This window comes from Eleutherodactylus coqui, chromosome 9, assembly GCF_035609145.1.
Source record: "Eleutherodactylus coqui strain aEleCoq1 chromosome 9, aEleCoq1.hap1, whole genome shotgun sequence".
NCBI classification, from domain to species: Eukaryota; Metazoa; Chordata; class Amphibia; order Anura; family Eleutherodactylidae; genus Eleutherodactylus; species Eleutherodactylus coqui.
In genome coordinates, this window is record NC_089845.1 from 155,961,234 (window position 1) to 155,975,793 (window position 14,560).

Sequence of the window (14,560 nt, forward strand, 5' to 3'; positions counted from 1 at the left end):
AGCTTCTTCTGATACTTGCCTTTTCCATGATCCTCCTCACGTTTGTCATAGGTCCCTCTGCCCTTGCGGAATCCAGCTTGAACATCAGAAAGTTTCTGGTCAAGGATATTGCCCAAGCCCTTCTGGAAGATTTTCAGAAGCACCTTCTTGGCGGGGGGAATCAGCGATTGTTCTACAGTTTCCCCAGTCCTTGACATCACCCTTTTTGGCAGCGGGATGAAAACATATGTTTTCCAATCCTCTGGCCAAGTGCAGGTCCTCCAGATTGTCCGGCATGGTGGTACAAGTGCAGCTCTTGGACCAGTTTGAAAAGCTCTGCTGGGACCAATAAAAACTACAGCTCACCCCGTAAAATTAGTCCTGATGGCCATGTCAACAGAAAAATGAAAAAGTCATGACTTTTGAAAAGTGGAGAAGAAATTCCCCTTCAAAATCATTGCGTCCTTATGGCCAAAAAAGTCACTAAGGGGTTAAAGACTTTGTTACAATTTCTGTGAAGTTGCAAAAGAATAAAATAAACTATGCACAGAAAAAAAAAAAAAAATATTACAAGGAAAATAAAGAAAATCCTCCTCTCAGAACATGCTGATGGTTTCCACCTGCAGTCATCTGCCCTGTGGGTAAGGTATAGCAACCTGAAATACCTGAGTCCATGTGCATTGCAGTGTGCTCTGTGCCAGCAGCCAGCGGCATCTGGAGGGCGTGCTGCTGATATCTCAGCTGTTCATCATATCATTAAATAACACAATTTAGCGACAGGCCCAGCAGAGTGTAAATGACTTAATTAACTCCGTCATCCCCAGTGACGTGCGGCTCCCTATTGTACATTATCTATATATAAGGGACAGATCGTCAGGCGAGAGCATCTCAGAAGCTTCCAGAAGGACCAACGCTGCGGCTCATCACTAGGACATCACCATGATTGTTATCCCTCTGCTCGCCCTGCTCCTGTATACCCAGCCCGGTAAGATCATTATATCATTATTACGCCTCTGGTGGTCACATGACCAGTACTCCTCCAGTATATGTCCCGTTTTATGGTCGGGTCTTCAGCCGTTTTGGTGGTGGTCCTCACCCCATGTTCCAAGCATCTCGGGGGTTCTCACACACCGTCCATCATGTAGTTCTTTCTTTTCCTTTTAACCCTTCTATGCCCAGAATAAGAGCTGCAGCACTTTTTACAAAAGTCAAATGTACTTTTTGAACTTTTATATAATTTGTTATTAACCTGTTAATTCCCAGCAAAAACCAGCGAGAACTTTATTACAGTTGTCTTTTTGTTAATCTTTTTTTTCACGCTTTTCCCACTTTTTACATACTTGTATATTTCTTTATATTATTTTCTGGTGCTTCGGGGGACAACTAGCAAAAAAAAAAAAGTTTTGTCTTAAATCTTTTCCTTTTTTGTAACTATGAAGTTTAGTAAAATCTATATTAATGACAGTTTTCTATTACGGCCGTTTCGTTCTAGATGGTTTATATTTTAGGTTATTGCGGGTCTAGCACCCTGTTCGGGCGGCTGATGGCGATCTACGTGGCCCTTTAAGTTTTTTTTTTACTTTTATATAATTTTTGCCCATTGTAAAGAGCAATTTTAGGCTTAGATTAACTTTTCGTTGTTTTTCCTGTATCTGGGATAAATCAGCGTGGAATACAGTCTCTCCGCTAACGTTACAGAGCTGACCTATGTCTGGTGAGATCCAGCGGCTCCACATCATACCTGGCAATGGGATTTTTTACATGATGGCCAGGACTAATACAGCAAATGGCATGGAAGTGATTGCAGCTCTGGATGTGACTGCAGTATAAGACATGATATAACTGCAGCTTTAGATGTGACTGGAGTATCAAACATAATATAACCGCAGAATTGCAGAGGCAAATCTGGGTGTAGAGGAGTACTGGACAGAATGTAACTGCTGAATTCTGAGTGCAGCTCTGGATGTGACTGCCATTTAACACATTATATATTAACTGCCAAATTGTGAGCGCAGCTCTGGATGTGACTGAGGTGTAATTCATGATGTAACTACTGACTTGTGACTACGGTTCTGGAGGTGACTGGAGTATTAGACATTATGAAACTGCAGAATAATAGATGCAGCTCTGGGTGTGATTGGAGTATAGGACAAGCTGCAATGGCTGAATTCTGAGTGCAGCTCTAGATGTGGCTGCAATATAAGGCATGATGTTAATGCAGCTCTGGATGTGACTGGAGTATAGAACATAAAACCGCAAAAGTTCTGTGTGTGATTGGCGTAAAAGACCAGATGTAACGGATGAATTTTGAATGCAGCTCTGAAAGTAACTGCCATCTAAACATAATATAATTGCCAATTACTGATAGCATCTCTGGGTGTGACTGAGGTAAAATATATCATGTAACTGTAAATTAGTCTGGATGTGGCTGAGGTATAAAACAGAATCTGAGCATAGAATTGTAGATGCAGCTCTGGGTGTAACTGGAGTACAAATCAAGATGGAACCGCTGAGTTGTAAATAGAGCTCTGAATGGGGCTGCTATGTAAGACATTATAATTGCCAAATTGTGAATGCAGCTCTGAATGTGACTGGAGTATAGAACATAATACCACAAAATGAAGATGCGGCTCTGGTTGTGACTGGAGTATAAGGATGGCATCACATGGGCGTAAGCACATTTATGCGCACATGGTCACATTCATTGAAATAGGCAATTAAGTTAATTAGTTAAAGGTGCTAATTGCGCACAAATGTTCAGGAAAATAGAGCAGCTGCATACTTATTTGCTCAAACAAAATGCACTTATGGCAACACACCTATTAAATCAGCGGGTTCCATACATTGCGGATTTGGCGCGCAAAATAACGCAAATACGTTTGTGTGACGCAAGAATATGACTATGTAATTGCTGAATTTTAAATGCATCTTTGGATGTGACTAAGAACATAATATAGCTGCCAACTTGTGACAGCAGCTCTGGATGTGACTAAGGTATAATTCATGATGTAACAACTGAATTGTGACTACCGTTCTGGAAGTGACCGGAGGATAAGACTGGTTGTAGGAGTAGGTTTTTGAATTCAGCTCTGGATGTGACTATAGTATAAGATGTGATGTAACTGCTACATTGTAACTTTAAATCTGGATGTGCCTGAGGTATATTGTAACTGCAGCTTTGGATGTGACTGGAGTATGAAACATAATATTGAATGTAGCTATGAATGTGATTGCCATATAACACATGATGTAACTGCCAAATTGCAAGTACAGGTCTGGATGTGACTGAGGTATCACTTATGATGTAGCGGCTGAATTCCGACTATGTCTGAATATGGCTGGAGTAGATACTGTAGATGCAGCTCTGGATGTAACTGGAGTAGAATAAAAATGTATTCTGAATGCAGCTCTGGATGTGACTGCCATATAAGACATGGTAAAAGTAACAAACTGTAACTGCAGATAGGACTGTGACTAAGGGCTCATGTGCACAGGCGTCTCTTCACCGCATATTACGCGTGAGGCAATGAAAATCAATGGACTGCAGCGCTGGATGTGGTATAACTGTGAACCTGTTTCTGCAGCTCTGGATGTGGATATAGCATGAGACATGATGTAGCTGCTGAATGGTGACTGCAGTTCTGGATGTGACTGGAGTATAAGACATGATGAAACTGCAGAATTTCAGATGCAGCCCTGCGTGTGATCGGAGTATAAGTCAAGATGTAAATGCTACATTTAGCACGCAGCTCTGGATGTGATGTGACTGGAATGTAAAACTTGAATTTTTAATTCAGCTTTGGGTGTGATTAGAGTATTTGGCAAGATGTAGCTAGCAAATTCTGGATGTAATTGCATTATTACACATGATATAGCTGCCAAATTGCGAAACCAGATCTGCATGTGACTGAGGTATCGCTCATGATGTAACTGCTGAATTGTCACCACAGTTCTGGATCTGACTGGAGCATAAGACATAATGAAACTGCAGCTCTGGGTGTGAATGGAGTATAAAAAGTGATTTAACTGCTGAACTATAATTTTGCTCTACATATGATTACAATATAAGATATAATGTAAATTCTTAATTCTGACTTCAGCTCTAGATGTGACTGGAGCATAAAGCACAATAACTGCCAAATTGTAACTGCAGCTCTGGATGTGACTGGAGCATAAAACATGACAACTGCCAAATTGTCATAAGGTAGAAGACGCGATGTAACTGCAGGATTGTGATTGCGGCTCTACATGTGAGGGCTTAAACAGACCAATGCGTTTGCGGAGCTTTTTGCGCACGTGAAAATCACCCCCCCCCCCCCTCATTAATTTCAGTTGATTTGCTCTCACCGGCGTGTTTCTCGCGCACGCAATAGAGCGGGAATTGAATAGCCACATTGATGAAGACTTCTAACTTGTTCATTCGCAGATACGCTCCGCAGCGGCGAGCGCATTTGTTGATACGTTGGTCTGTTTAGGCCCCACTCAGATATAAGACATGATATAAGGGCTAGTTCGCCGTTTGTTTCCATCTAGCGGTTCCATCGTAAGACCAGCTAAACAGAAAAAAACGGAAATGAGAACCGGAAGCAATCAGACGCTTTTCGTTCTTCTGTTTTCCATTGACAACTATGCTAAAAACCCAAATCTGTTTTGGTTCCATTTTTTGAATTGGAATGGAAAGTGGAGCGATCTGCGCTTGAGCTTCCGATCTAAAAAATAAATGGCGCTGAAAAATTGACGATCGCATTGAAACTCAAGATTAAAGCTTGGCTACAGGCGCAAAAACTGGAGCAAGTCGACGGAAATAAAAACCGCCGGTGTGAACGAGCCGTAACTCATCTGACAGGCAGAGTCCACGTGAAGTCAGTGCCACAATCTGTCCGTTGGCAGCGTTTAGCGCTTTCCTCTTTGCTTATCTAATTTCTGCGCCATTTTGTGTTTCTTCAGGCGAATCAATACATTGTTTCTACTGCCCGGATGGAACGCTGAGCTCCGAGTGCACCGACACCAGGAACTGCACGACTATGAACTCATGCAAGACGACGGTGCTGAGCCCGGACGTAGGTGAGTGCTCCCTCCTCACCCCGCGCCATAAACTATCCTCTGGAGGCCGCGCTCACACGAGCGTATTACGTGCGCGATATACACAATAAATCGCCGCGATTCAAATACATTGATTTTCGGTGTTTCACTCACACTAATGTATATTTAACAGTCAAAGCGGGACAAAGGGGCGTGGTAAAGGGGCGGGGCTTATTACAACGTACTATCAAATCAGTGTTACAAAACGCAAATTCCGCAGCATTTCTGCCTCCAAAAAAGAGTTAAAATCTGTACCGTTGCTGTGGATTTTGACAGAGAATCAGCCGCATAGCCGCAGCTGATGTCGTACTATGCGGCGCTCCCCCTCACCTCCTCCAATGGCTTCCTGCTGTCAGCGCTCCCCGACTTCCAGTTCCCAGCGGCCTGCAGGGACCTCACCTGACCAGCGGCGCCACACCTGACCACTGGGAAACGGAAGCCAGGGAGCGCAGACTGCGGGAAGCGGAGGTGAGGAGGAGCGCCGTGCAGCATGAAATGTGGAAAAGCTGCTGATTTCCAGTCAAATTTCACACCAATGGTAAGGATTTTGGCAGGTTTTTTTTTACATTCTGCAGCATTTCTGCCACGTTTAAACCTATCCTAAGTCAGCTTGAGGTATGCTGCCACGTGCAGAGCGGCTGCAGTAGTAATAGTGACCCCTATATTGGCCCCGGTAGTAATAGTGACCCCTATATTGTCCCCGGTAGTAATAGTGACCCCTATATTGGCCCCGGTAGTAATAGTGACCCCTATATTGGCCCCAGTAGTAATAGTGACCCCTATATTGGCCCCGGTAGTAATAGTGACCCCTATATTGACCCCGGTAGTAATAGTGACCCCTATATTGGCCCCGGTAGTAATAGTGACCCCTATATTGGCCCCGGTAGTAACAGTGTCGGCACAGTGACATGAATAGTAATAGTACTGTAGAGAGTGAACCAGGCAGCATAAGATGGACTTTAAAAAAGGTTTGCTTTTTATTCCTCAAGCTCGAGAAAGGCCTCAGTGGAGGCCAAAACGTCGCCAGTCTTCTTTTTATGGAGGAATAAAAAGCAAACCTATTTTAAAGTACATCTGATGCTGCCTGGTTCACTCCCTACAGTTTGATTGCCATTTGGGTCTTGATCTGGACCATACTGGGCTTTTGCATCTTTTTGCTCCTCGCTGTGGCCACAGTAATCGAGAGAACCTAATAGGATTTTTCTATCTGTTTTGAGTGCTGCAGTTGGACTATACCTCTTATATGAATAGTAATAGTGACCCCACAGTGGCCTAAGTAGTAACAGTGACCCCTATATTTGCCCCGGTAGTAATAGTGACCCTCACAGTGGCCTCAATAGTAATCATGACCCCACAGTGGCCTCAGTAGTAATAGTGACCCCTATATTGGCCCAGGTAGTAATAGTACCCCCGCAGTGGCCTCAGTAGTAATAGTGACCCCTATATTGGCCCGGGTAGTAATAGTACCCCCGCAGTGGCCTCAGTAGTAATCGTGACCCCACAGTGGCCTCAGTAGTAATAGTGACTCCTATATTGGCCCGGGTAGTAATAGTGCCCCCACAGTGGCCTCAGTAGTAATAGTGACCCCTATATTGGCCCGGGTAGTAATAGTACCCCCGCAGTGGCCTCAATAGTAATCGTGACCCCACAGTGGCCTCAGTAGTAATAGTGACTCCTATATTGACCCGGGTAGTAATAGTACCCTCACAGTGGCATCAGTAGTAATCGTGACCCCTATATTGGCCCCAGTAGTAATAGTGATCCCCCTGAGACCCATATACTTATGTCCTCCTGGTCTTTAGAGGTCAGGGGAGGATGAGCACGGGTGCAAACACTGCCGCCAGCGGCACCCCAACTGGTAATCACCTTCATGGTGACCCCGTGCCCCAAAAGTGGGACAAATGGCTGTCCCGCTTGGGACCCTCGGGAAAGAGGGACACAGTGTCCCAATGCTGGACTGTCCCGCCTAAATCGGGACATCTGGTCACCTTTGTATATTCATTGCATATAATACACGCCTAAAGCCCAGCATGTTCTACTTTACCGCGTATTACGTGCGATAGAGCCCTAATATTCTCTACTGAAGATGCTGTACATACGCAATAGTAGGAAGCTAAGGGCTCCTGCAGACGAACGTGACGTAAAGCTGACGTAATTGTGCTCTGAATGGAGCGCTATCGCGTCCTCTCGCAAGCGTAACCGCGCTCCTGTAGGCCTCCAGCACGCGGGTGTTTGCAAATGCTTTTCGATGCTGCGCTTACTGCGGTTTCAGCAGCGCTGGCATGCGTTTTGTCAGCCTTTTGGCTGCGTTTTCAGCACGGCTGATACAGCCAAGGAAGCTGAATGCCAGAACTGTGTGAGGGAGGCCTTACGAAAAAAAAGGTTTGGTCCGGTGTCACCAGTAGAGCAATGTGCGATTGTTCTCAGTGAGAGAAACCAAGTAATCCTGTAGATATGAGACCTTTTAATGGCCAACAAAAATACATGATGTTACAGCAAGCTGTCGGGGATATCTCACCCCCTTCGTCAGGCTATAGAATGAAACTAGTTTGGATGGCACACAATTATAACATACCGATGCGGGGGGGGGGGGGGGCATTCCTCTTGGTCTAAATAAATGTTCACACACAGAAATTTGAGACTGTTTTGCTCTCAAAATTTAAGGCAACAGACAAACTGAGCCGAGGCCTAAATCGTAAATCAGTCCACTGAGCTCAGGACAGTTTGATGTGTCTTATCTCTCTTTGAACCTGCACATGGAAGGAGATGCAGCACAAACTAGTGGATGGCAACATAATTACAAGTCAAGTTCTGAATTTTTATGAAGTTTTGAAGAGAGAGAGAAAAAAAAATAATTATGATTCAAAGGAGGACATCCCTCTTGACCTTCTTCAGACCTTTCATATTTTCCATTTATGCAGGAATCCCAGGCTGAGGTTCATCCCATTCTTGAGGGTCAAACATGGCCATAAATGTGTACTCCCAAATTCTTCTGTGATGCTGCAACTTCAAATTGCCCTTCAGTGGCCCAAGTAGTAATACTGATTCTGTTAGCAGTGCCAACAGTAATAGTGTCCCTATCAGTGGCCCCTATGGTAATAGTGACCCCATTAGCAGCCCCAATATCAATAGTGCCTTCATTAGTGCCCCAAGTAGTAATAGTGACCCCATTAGCAGCCCCAACAGTAATAGTATCCCTATTTGTAGCCCCAATAGTAATAGTGACCCTGTTAGCGGCCACAATATTAACCCCTTAACGACTGCCCCATCGGGAAACTACGTCCTCAGCAAGTGGGCTTTAATCCTAGAGGATGTAGTTTTATGCATCCTCTTTAGATTAATGCCTGAGGATGTGACAGCTCCATGCTCTCGGTGCCCGCAGGTAGCCAATAGCATGGAGCTGTCATCCCAGGATGCGGGCAGTCCCCCCCCCCCCCCCCCGGCATTGTGATCGGCGCTATCCAATGGATAGCGCCGATCGCAAAAAAGTAAATAAAACAGTGTAAAAAGTAGGAATTCAGCTGCCCTGATGAATCAGATCCATCAGGGCAGCTGAAAATACTCACCCGGCTTGTCCGCGGTATCCCCCCGAAGAACAGGTCCTCCCGGACCCGCCGCTGGCCTTCTGCACATGCACGCCAGACGATGACGTCAGGCGCATGCACAGAAGCCCGGGAGCCCCCAGCAAATTTGAAATCTCCTGGCTCCCGGCTCCTGAAGGTAGCCGGGAACCAGGAGGTGTTACCGGGGACTGCTGTGAGTGGTCCCCGGGCCCGCGATCGCCGCTATCCATTGGATAGCGGCAATCGCTAAAATGTTAAAAAAAAGTAAAAAAAAAAAAAGTCAGTTTCACCTCCTCTCATGGATCGGATCCATGAGGGGAGGTGAAAATACTCACCTAAGTCGTCCTTGATTTCCCGGGACCCGAAGTCTCTGTCTGCGCATGCGCGCCTGATGATTGACATTGGGCACGTGCACAGAGGGGCTCGAGCCCCGGGAAATTTAAAATCCCTCTGCTCCTGGCTGCCATGTGTAGCCAGGAGCAGAGAGATTATACCAGGGACATGATCACTGTCATCCAATGGATAGCAGTGATCATGTAAAGTAAAAAAAAGTGTAAAGTGAAAAAAAAAAAGTTTAAAAAAGTTCAAGCCTGCGTTTCATCTCCCCCCACGGATCATATCCGTGAGGGAGGATGAAATGACGTACCTAAGGCTCCCGGATTTATCCGCGGACCTTACCCGAGCTTCTGCGCACACGCCCGTCGCCACAATGGCAGGCGCATGCGTAAAAGCTGTGGATTGCCAGGATAATTTAAAATCTCCCTGCTCCTGGCTACAAAACGTAGCCGAGAGCCTGGAGATTTTACGGGGGGCCGTGGTTAGCGGTTCCTGCTCACGTGTTCGCCGTTATCCAATAGATAATGGCAATCACGTAAAAGTAAAAAAAAGGTGAAGGTTCATCTCCCCTCACCGATGCGATCGGTGAGAGGAGATGAAACTTTTTACCGGAGGCCTCTGTATTTGCACCCCGACGCGATCTTCCTCCGTGAACTTTCCCGGATTCTGCGCATGCGACCGCCGGCAAAACACCGGACACGTGCGCAGGAGGCGGGGAGGCCAGGAAATTTAAAATCTCCTTGCTCCCAGCGACCAACGGTTGCCGCTCACATTAGTGGGTTGGAATTGCGTAATCCACTCGCAGAAAAGAGAACGCAGCAGGTTCTATTTTACGGCAGATATCCGCAACATAGAGCCCATTGTGCTCCATGGTCGCGGATATACCCGCAGCCCATACGCAACTACCTTGTATACGGGCTGCGGATACCCGCGTCATCGCTAAGCGACGGTGCGGGAAATACAAACAACAAAAAAATATATACTGCGCATGACCGCCTGTGTGAGTAGGCAGTTATGCGCAGTACATTACGCAGCCGTACGCAGGCTCACAGCCGGGCTCACAGCTGGGATCCGCTGCGGGCCTCCGCAAGCGGATCCCGCCTACGGCTGCGTGAGCCCGGCGTTATTCAGACCGCTACCTGTAATACGCAATTTACAAGAAGCCCTGGGAATGCTCGCCTTCATGCAGTTCCAGGAGCAGCTTGTTGAGCGTCTTCTGTGTGAGACCGCCGCACCTCATCAAGCTTCCGGAGACTCACAGAGCGCCACTTTTTACACCCCATACCCGCTACTGAGGTCAAGAAATGACCCCCAAAAAGCATGAGAGGAGGGGGGATACACTGTTTTATTGCCCCATGGGCCCATCCCAACCAGCCTCCGTAATTACCTCTGTCTTCGGAAATACCACACAGTTCACATTATTACTTTTATCTAAGATTTGGGGAACGCCGAAAAGGGCGCGAAGGGGGGGAGGGGATATTTTTAGGGAGTCAATTTTTATTCCGTACAAAGGAACAATGGGGCCTGGAATTTATTCAGTTGTGGCCTACAATCCAACGGGTGTTCCCTGCATTACAGACCTTGCCATGTGTCCTTTAAGTAGATTAGGGCCACAAGGGGTATGGTTCTGAACACGGGACAAACAGGGGTATCCATTTTGGGTGAAAGTCTTCATTCCTAAATGCGCTGTACAAAAAAAACAGTTTTTAAATTTGATACAACTGCCGAAAAAATGAAAATTGTAATTTTTTTCCTACTGCTTTGCTTATTCAAAAATTGTAGGGTAAAAATACACAGTACACCCCTAGATAAATTCGATAGGGGGTCTAGTTTTCAAAATGGGGTCATTTGTGGGGGTTCTCTGTCGTTTTGGCCGCTCAAGGGCTCTACAAGTGGGCAATGGCGCCTAAATCACCTTCATGCTAAATTTCTGTTCTGAAAGCCACCGACTACTCCTTTCATTTTGGGCCCCGTTGTGCATCCAGACAAAAGATTACGGCCACAATGGGTATGTCTCTGAACACGGGAGAAACGGGGGTATCCATTTTGGGGTGTAAATCCTCATTTTCATGGGCACTATAGGAAAAAAATATGTCTTTAAAATTACATATTTGCAAAAATATGAAATTTTATTTTTTCTCCTCTAAATTGAATTAATTCCTGAAAAAAACTGGTGGGGTCAAAATACTCATGACACCCCTCAGTGAATACATTAAGGGGTGTAGTTTTTAAAATGGGGTCATTTGGGTGGGGTATCTATTATTCTGACTCTCATGAGCCTTTGCAAACTTGGCTTGGTGCAGGAAAACAAAGTGTTCCTCAAAATGCTGAAAAGTAATGTTAAATTTGTACGTCCTATAAATGGTTAAAAAAACACACAAAAGTTTTTCAAGTGTGCATTCAGAATAAAGTAAACAGATGGAAATATATATCTTATCAAAAATTTGTTCAGTATGTTTGGACATATTTGAGATATTACAGTTGAAAATGTGAAAAAATGACAATTTTTTCAAAATTTTTCCAATATTGGTACTTTTAATAAATATACACAAATTATATTGGTCTCTTTTTACAACCAAAATGAAGTACAACATGTGGCGAAAAAACGATGTCAGAATCACTTGGATATGTAAAGCCTTTAAGGAGTTATGCTACGTTGAACAACGCATGTCAGATTTCCAAAATTTGGCTCCGTCACTAAGGCGCAAACAGGCTTCGTCACTAAGGTGTTAAGTTTGTCCGTGTTGGCAGTCCTAACAGGAATAGTGGCCCTATTAGTGGCCCCAATAGGAATAGTGACCATGTTAGCGGCCCCAGTAGTAATAGTGTCTTCGATAGCAGCGCTAATATTAATAATGCCCCCATTAGTGGCCCAAGTAGTCATAGTGACCCCATTAGCAGCCCCAACAGTAATAGTGTCCCCAATAATGAGTGTCCCCATCAGCAGCCCCAGTAGTAATAGTGACCCCCATTAGGTGCCCCAATCACCTCACCTCGCTATCCTTTTGGATCCCGCTGATCTCCCCTGGCCTCAGTCATGTTAATGGCACATGACCCATACAGTCAAACACTGGTCGCGCAAACCTGAGGCCAGTAGGAAGATCAGCGGGATCGGAAGGAACGGCAAGCAGAGCAGAGGAGGTGAAAAAAGTTTTTTTTCACATTTTGGGGTGGATGTGGGACGTGCCTCCTGCTGCCCAGGACTGCAGGACACCGTCTTAAATCCAGTACCGTCTTGTAATAACCGAAGACCAAACACTACCATATGAATGACTGACGAAAGCAACACCATATGTAGATCCCAACTGCATCACATGACCAGGATACAGATGGAGCATAATAATATGTGTATGTTATATTTCAGGTTTCCCCTTCCAAGGGAACGAGGTGGTGATCCGCGGCTGCTCCCTGTCTGAAAACTGTATACCCAGCGATGAGGAACTTGGAAATTCCCGGGTTATTTTCTGCTGCACCATCGACCTTTGTAATAACCGAGGAATAAATGCTTCAGTAATAAATCTTGACGAAAACGGCGCAGCGGCGCGGAGCAGCGGGACAGCGGGGGTAATCCTAGCAGGAATTTCTATGCTGCTGATCGTAATGTGGCAATAAGTGGAACCCTATGAACAGTGAGCGCTGCCAGCCGCAAGCCGGAGGCACAACTCTGCCGCTAGCTTCCCACGGGCGTCAGCGCATTTGTGCTGTGTATTTGCAAGATTAGCGTTGCGTTTTTGCGCACATCTGTGCGTGGTTTACTGCATTCTCCCTTTGTTTTTAATGGCTAATTAAGTTAAACATGGGCTAATTTGTGCATAATCCGCACCAAAATAGGACATGCCGCGTTTTTTTGTGTGCGACCATATGGCAGAAAAAAAGCACATGACCGAACCCTCTGATATCAATGGGTACTATTCACTGCGTGCAACTTGTGCACATAATACGCAGCGCAAATGAGTTTGTGTGAATAAGCCCTTTTCTCTCACATAGGCGTATGTCGCCTGCATTTTTCACACGTGTTATACGTGGTGCTACAAGCCCACTGATTGGCGCCACTCAGAACTGTGCATTACGTGTGTGAAAAAACCATAAAATCATATTAAAAAAACACATACACTGTTAAAAACCACATGTGGATTTTGATGCATTTTCAATTGTGTGCAAAGTGTGCAATTATATAAAAGAAATACCCAGGTTATACCAGCATGCTCCATATCAATATATGCAGAAGAATGTATAATTTATACCAGCTGTACATATATAATTATATGCAGGAGATACCCAGGTTATATCAGCATGGTCCATATCAATATATGCAGAAGAATGTATAATTTATACCAGCTGTACATATATAATTATATGCAGGAGATACCCAGGTTATATCAGCATGGTCCATATCAATATATGCAGAAGAATGTATAATTTATACCAGCTGTACATATATAATTATATACAGGAGATACCCAGGTTATATCAGCATGGTCCATATCAATATATACAGTACAGGAGTTACCCAGGTTATACCAGCATGCTCCATATCAATATATACAGTACAGGAGTTACCCAGGTTATACCAGTATGCTCCATATCAATATATGCAGAATAATGTAAGGCTTGAGGGACAGTTAGGAGGGAAAGCCTCATGGGATCTGGGAGCTTTATGTACATGATGGATGGATGATATGTCACCTTCTATGGAGCCTCATGGGATCTGGGAGCTTTATGTACATGATGGATGGATGATATGTCACCTTCTATGGAGCCTCATGGGATCTGGGAGCTTTATGTACATGATGGATGGATGATATGTAACCCTCTATGGAGCCTCATGGGATCTGGGAGCATTATGTACAGGATGGATGGATGATATGTCACCCTCTATGGAGCCTCATGGGATCTAGGAGCTTTATGTACATGATGGATGGATGATATGTCACCCTCTATGGAGCCTCATGGGATCTGGGAGCTTTATGTACATGATGGATGGATGATATGTCACCTTCTATGGAGCCTCATGGGATCTGGGAGCTTTATGTACATGATAGATGGATGATATGTCACCTTCTATGGAGCCTCATGGGATCTGGGAGCTTTATGTACATGATGGATGGATGATATGTCACCTTCTATGGAGCCTCATGGGATCTGGGAGCTTTATGTACTTGATGGATGGATGATATGTCACCTTATATGGAGCCTCATGGGATCTGGGAGCTTTCTGTACATGATGGATGGATGATATGTCACCTTCTATGGAGCCTCATGGGATCTGGGAGCTTTATATACATGATGGATGGATGATATGTCACCTTCTATGGATCCTCATGGGATCTGAGAGCTTTATGTACATGATGGATGGATGATATGTCACCTTCTATGGAGCCTCATGGGATCTGGGAGCTTTATATACATGATGGATGGATGATATGTCACCTTCTATGGATCCTCATGGGATCTGGGAGCTTTATGTACATGATGGATGATATGTCACCTTCTATGGAGCCTCATGGGATCTGGGAGCTTTATGTACATGATGGATGGATGATATGTCACCTTCTATGGAGGAGGTTTTCTGGTTAACCATGATATGTTACAAAGGTCAT

At 45.0% G+C, this 14,560-nt stretch overlaps 1 protein-coding gene across 1 annotated transcript; it reads left to right on the forward strand.

Moving 5' to 3' along the window:
* The first annotated feature begins 818 nt into the window (after positions 1 to 818).
* LOC136578879 (secreted Ly-6/uPAR-related protein 1-like) lies at positions 819 to 13,145 on the forward strand. Its single transcript, XM_066579059.1, has 3 exons — positions 819 to 964; positions 4,927 to 5,043; positions 12,325 to 13,145. Exons 1-3 carry the CDS (start codon positions 919 to 921, stop codon positions 12,570 to 12,572), a joined length of 411 nt encoding a protein of 136 aa, XP_066435156.1. The 5' UTR covers positions 819 to 918; the 3' UTR covers positions 12,573 to 13,145.
* The last annotated feature ends 1,415 nt before the right edge of the window (positions 13,146 to 14,560 follow it).

Bases quoted from the DNA above. Each gene is read 5' to 3' on its own strand.
- LOC136578879 (XM_066579059.1), top strand. From the start codon at position 919: ATGATTGTTATCCCTCTGCTCGCCCTGCTCCTGTATACCCAGCCCG. The intron at 965-4,926 runs GTAAGATCATTA...GTGTTTCTTCAG, and splicing joins GCTCCTGTATACCCAGCCCG to GCGAATCAATACATTGTTTC. The intron at 5,044-12,324 runs GTGAGTGCTCCC...GTTATATTTCAG, and splicing joins GGTGCTGAGCCCGGACGTAG to GTTTCCCCTTCCAAGGGAAC.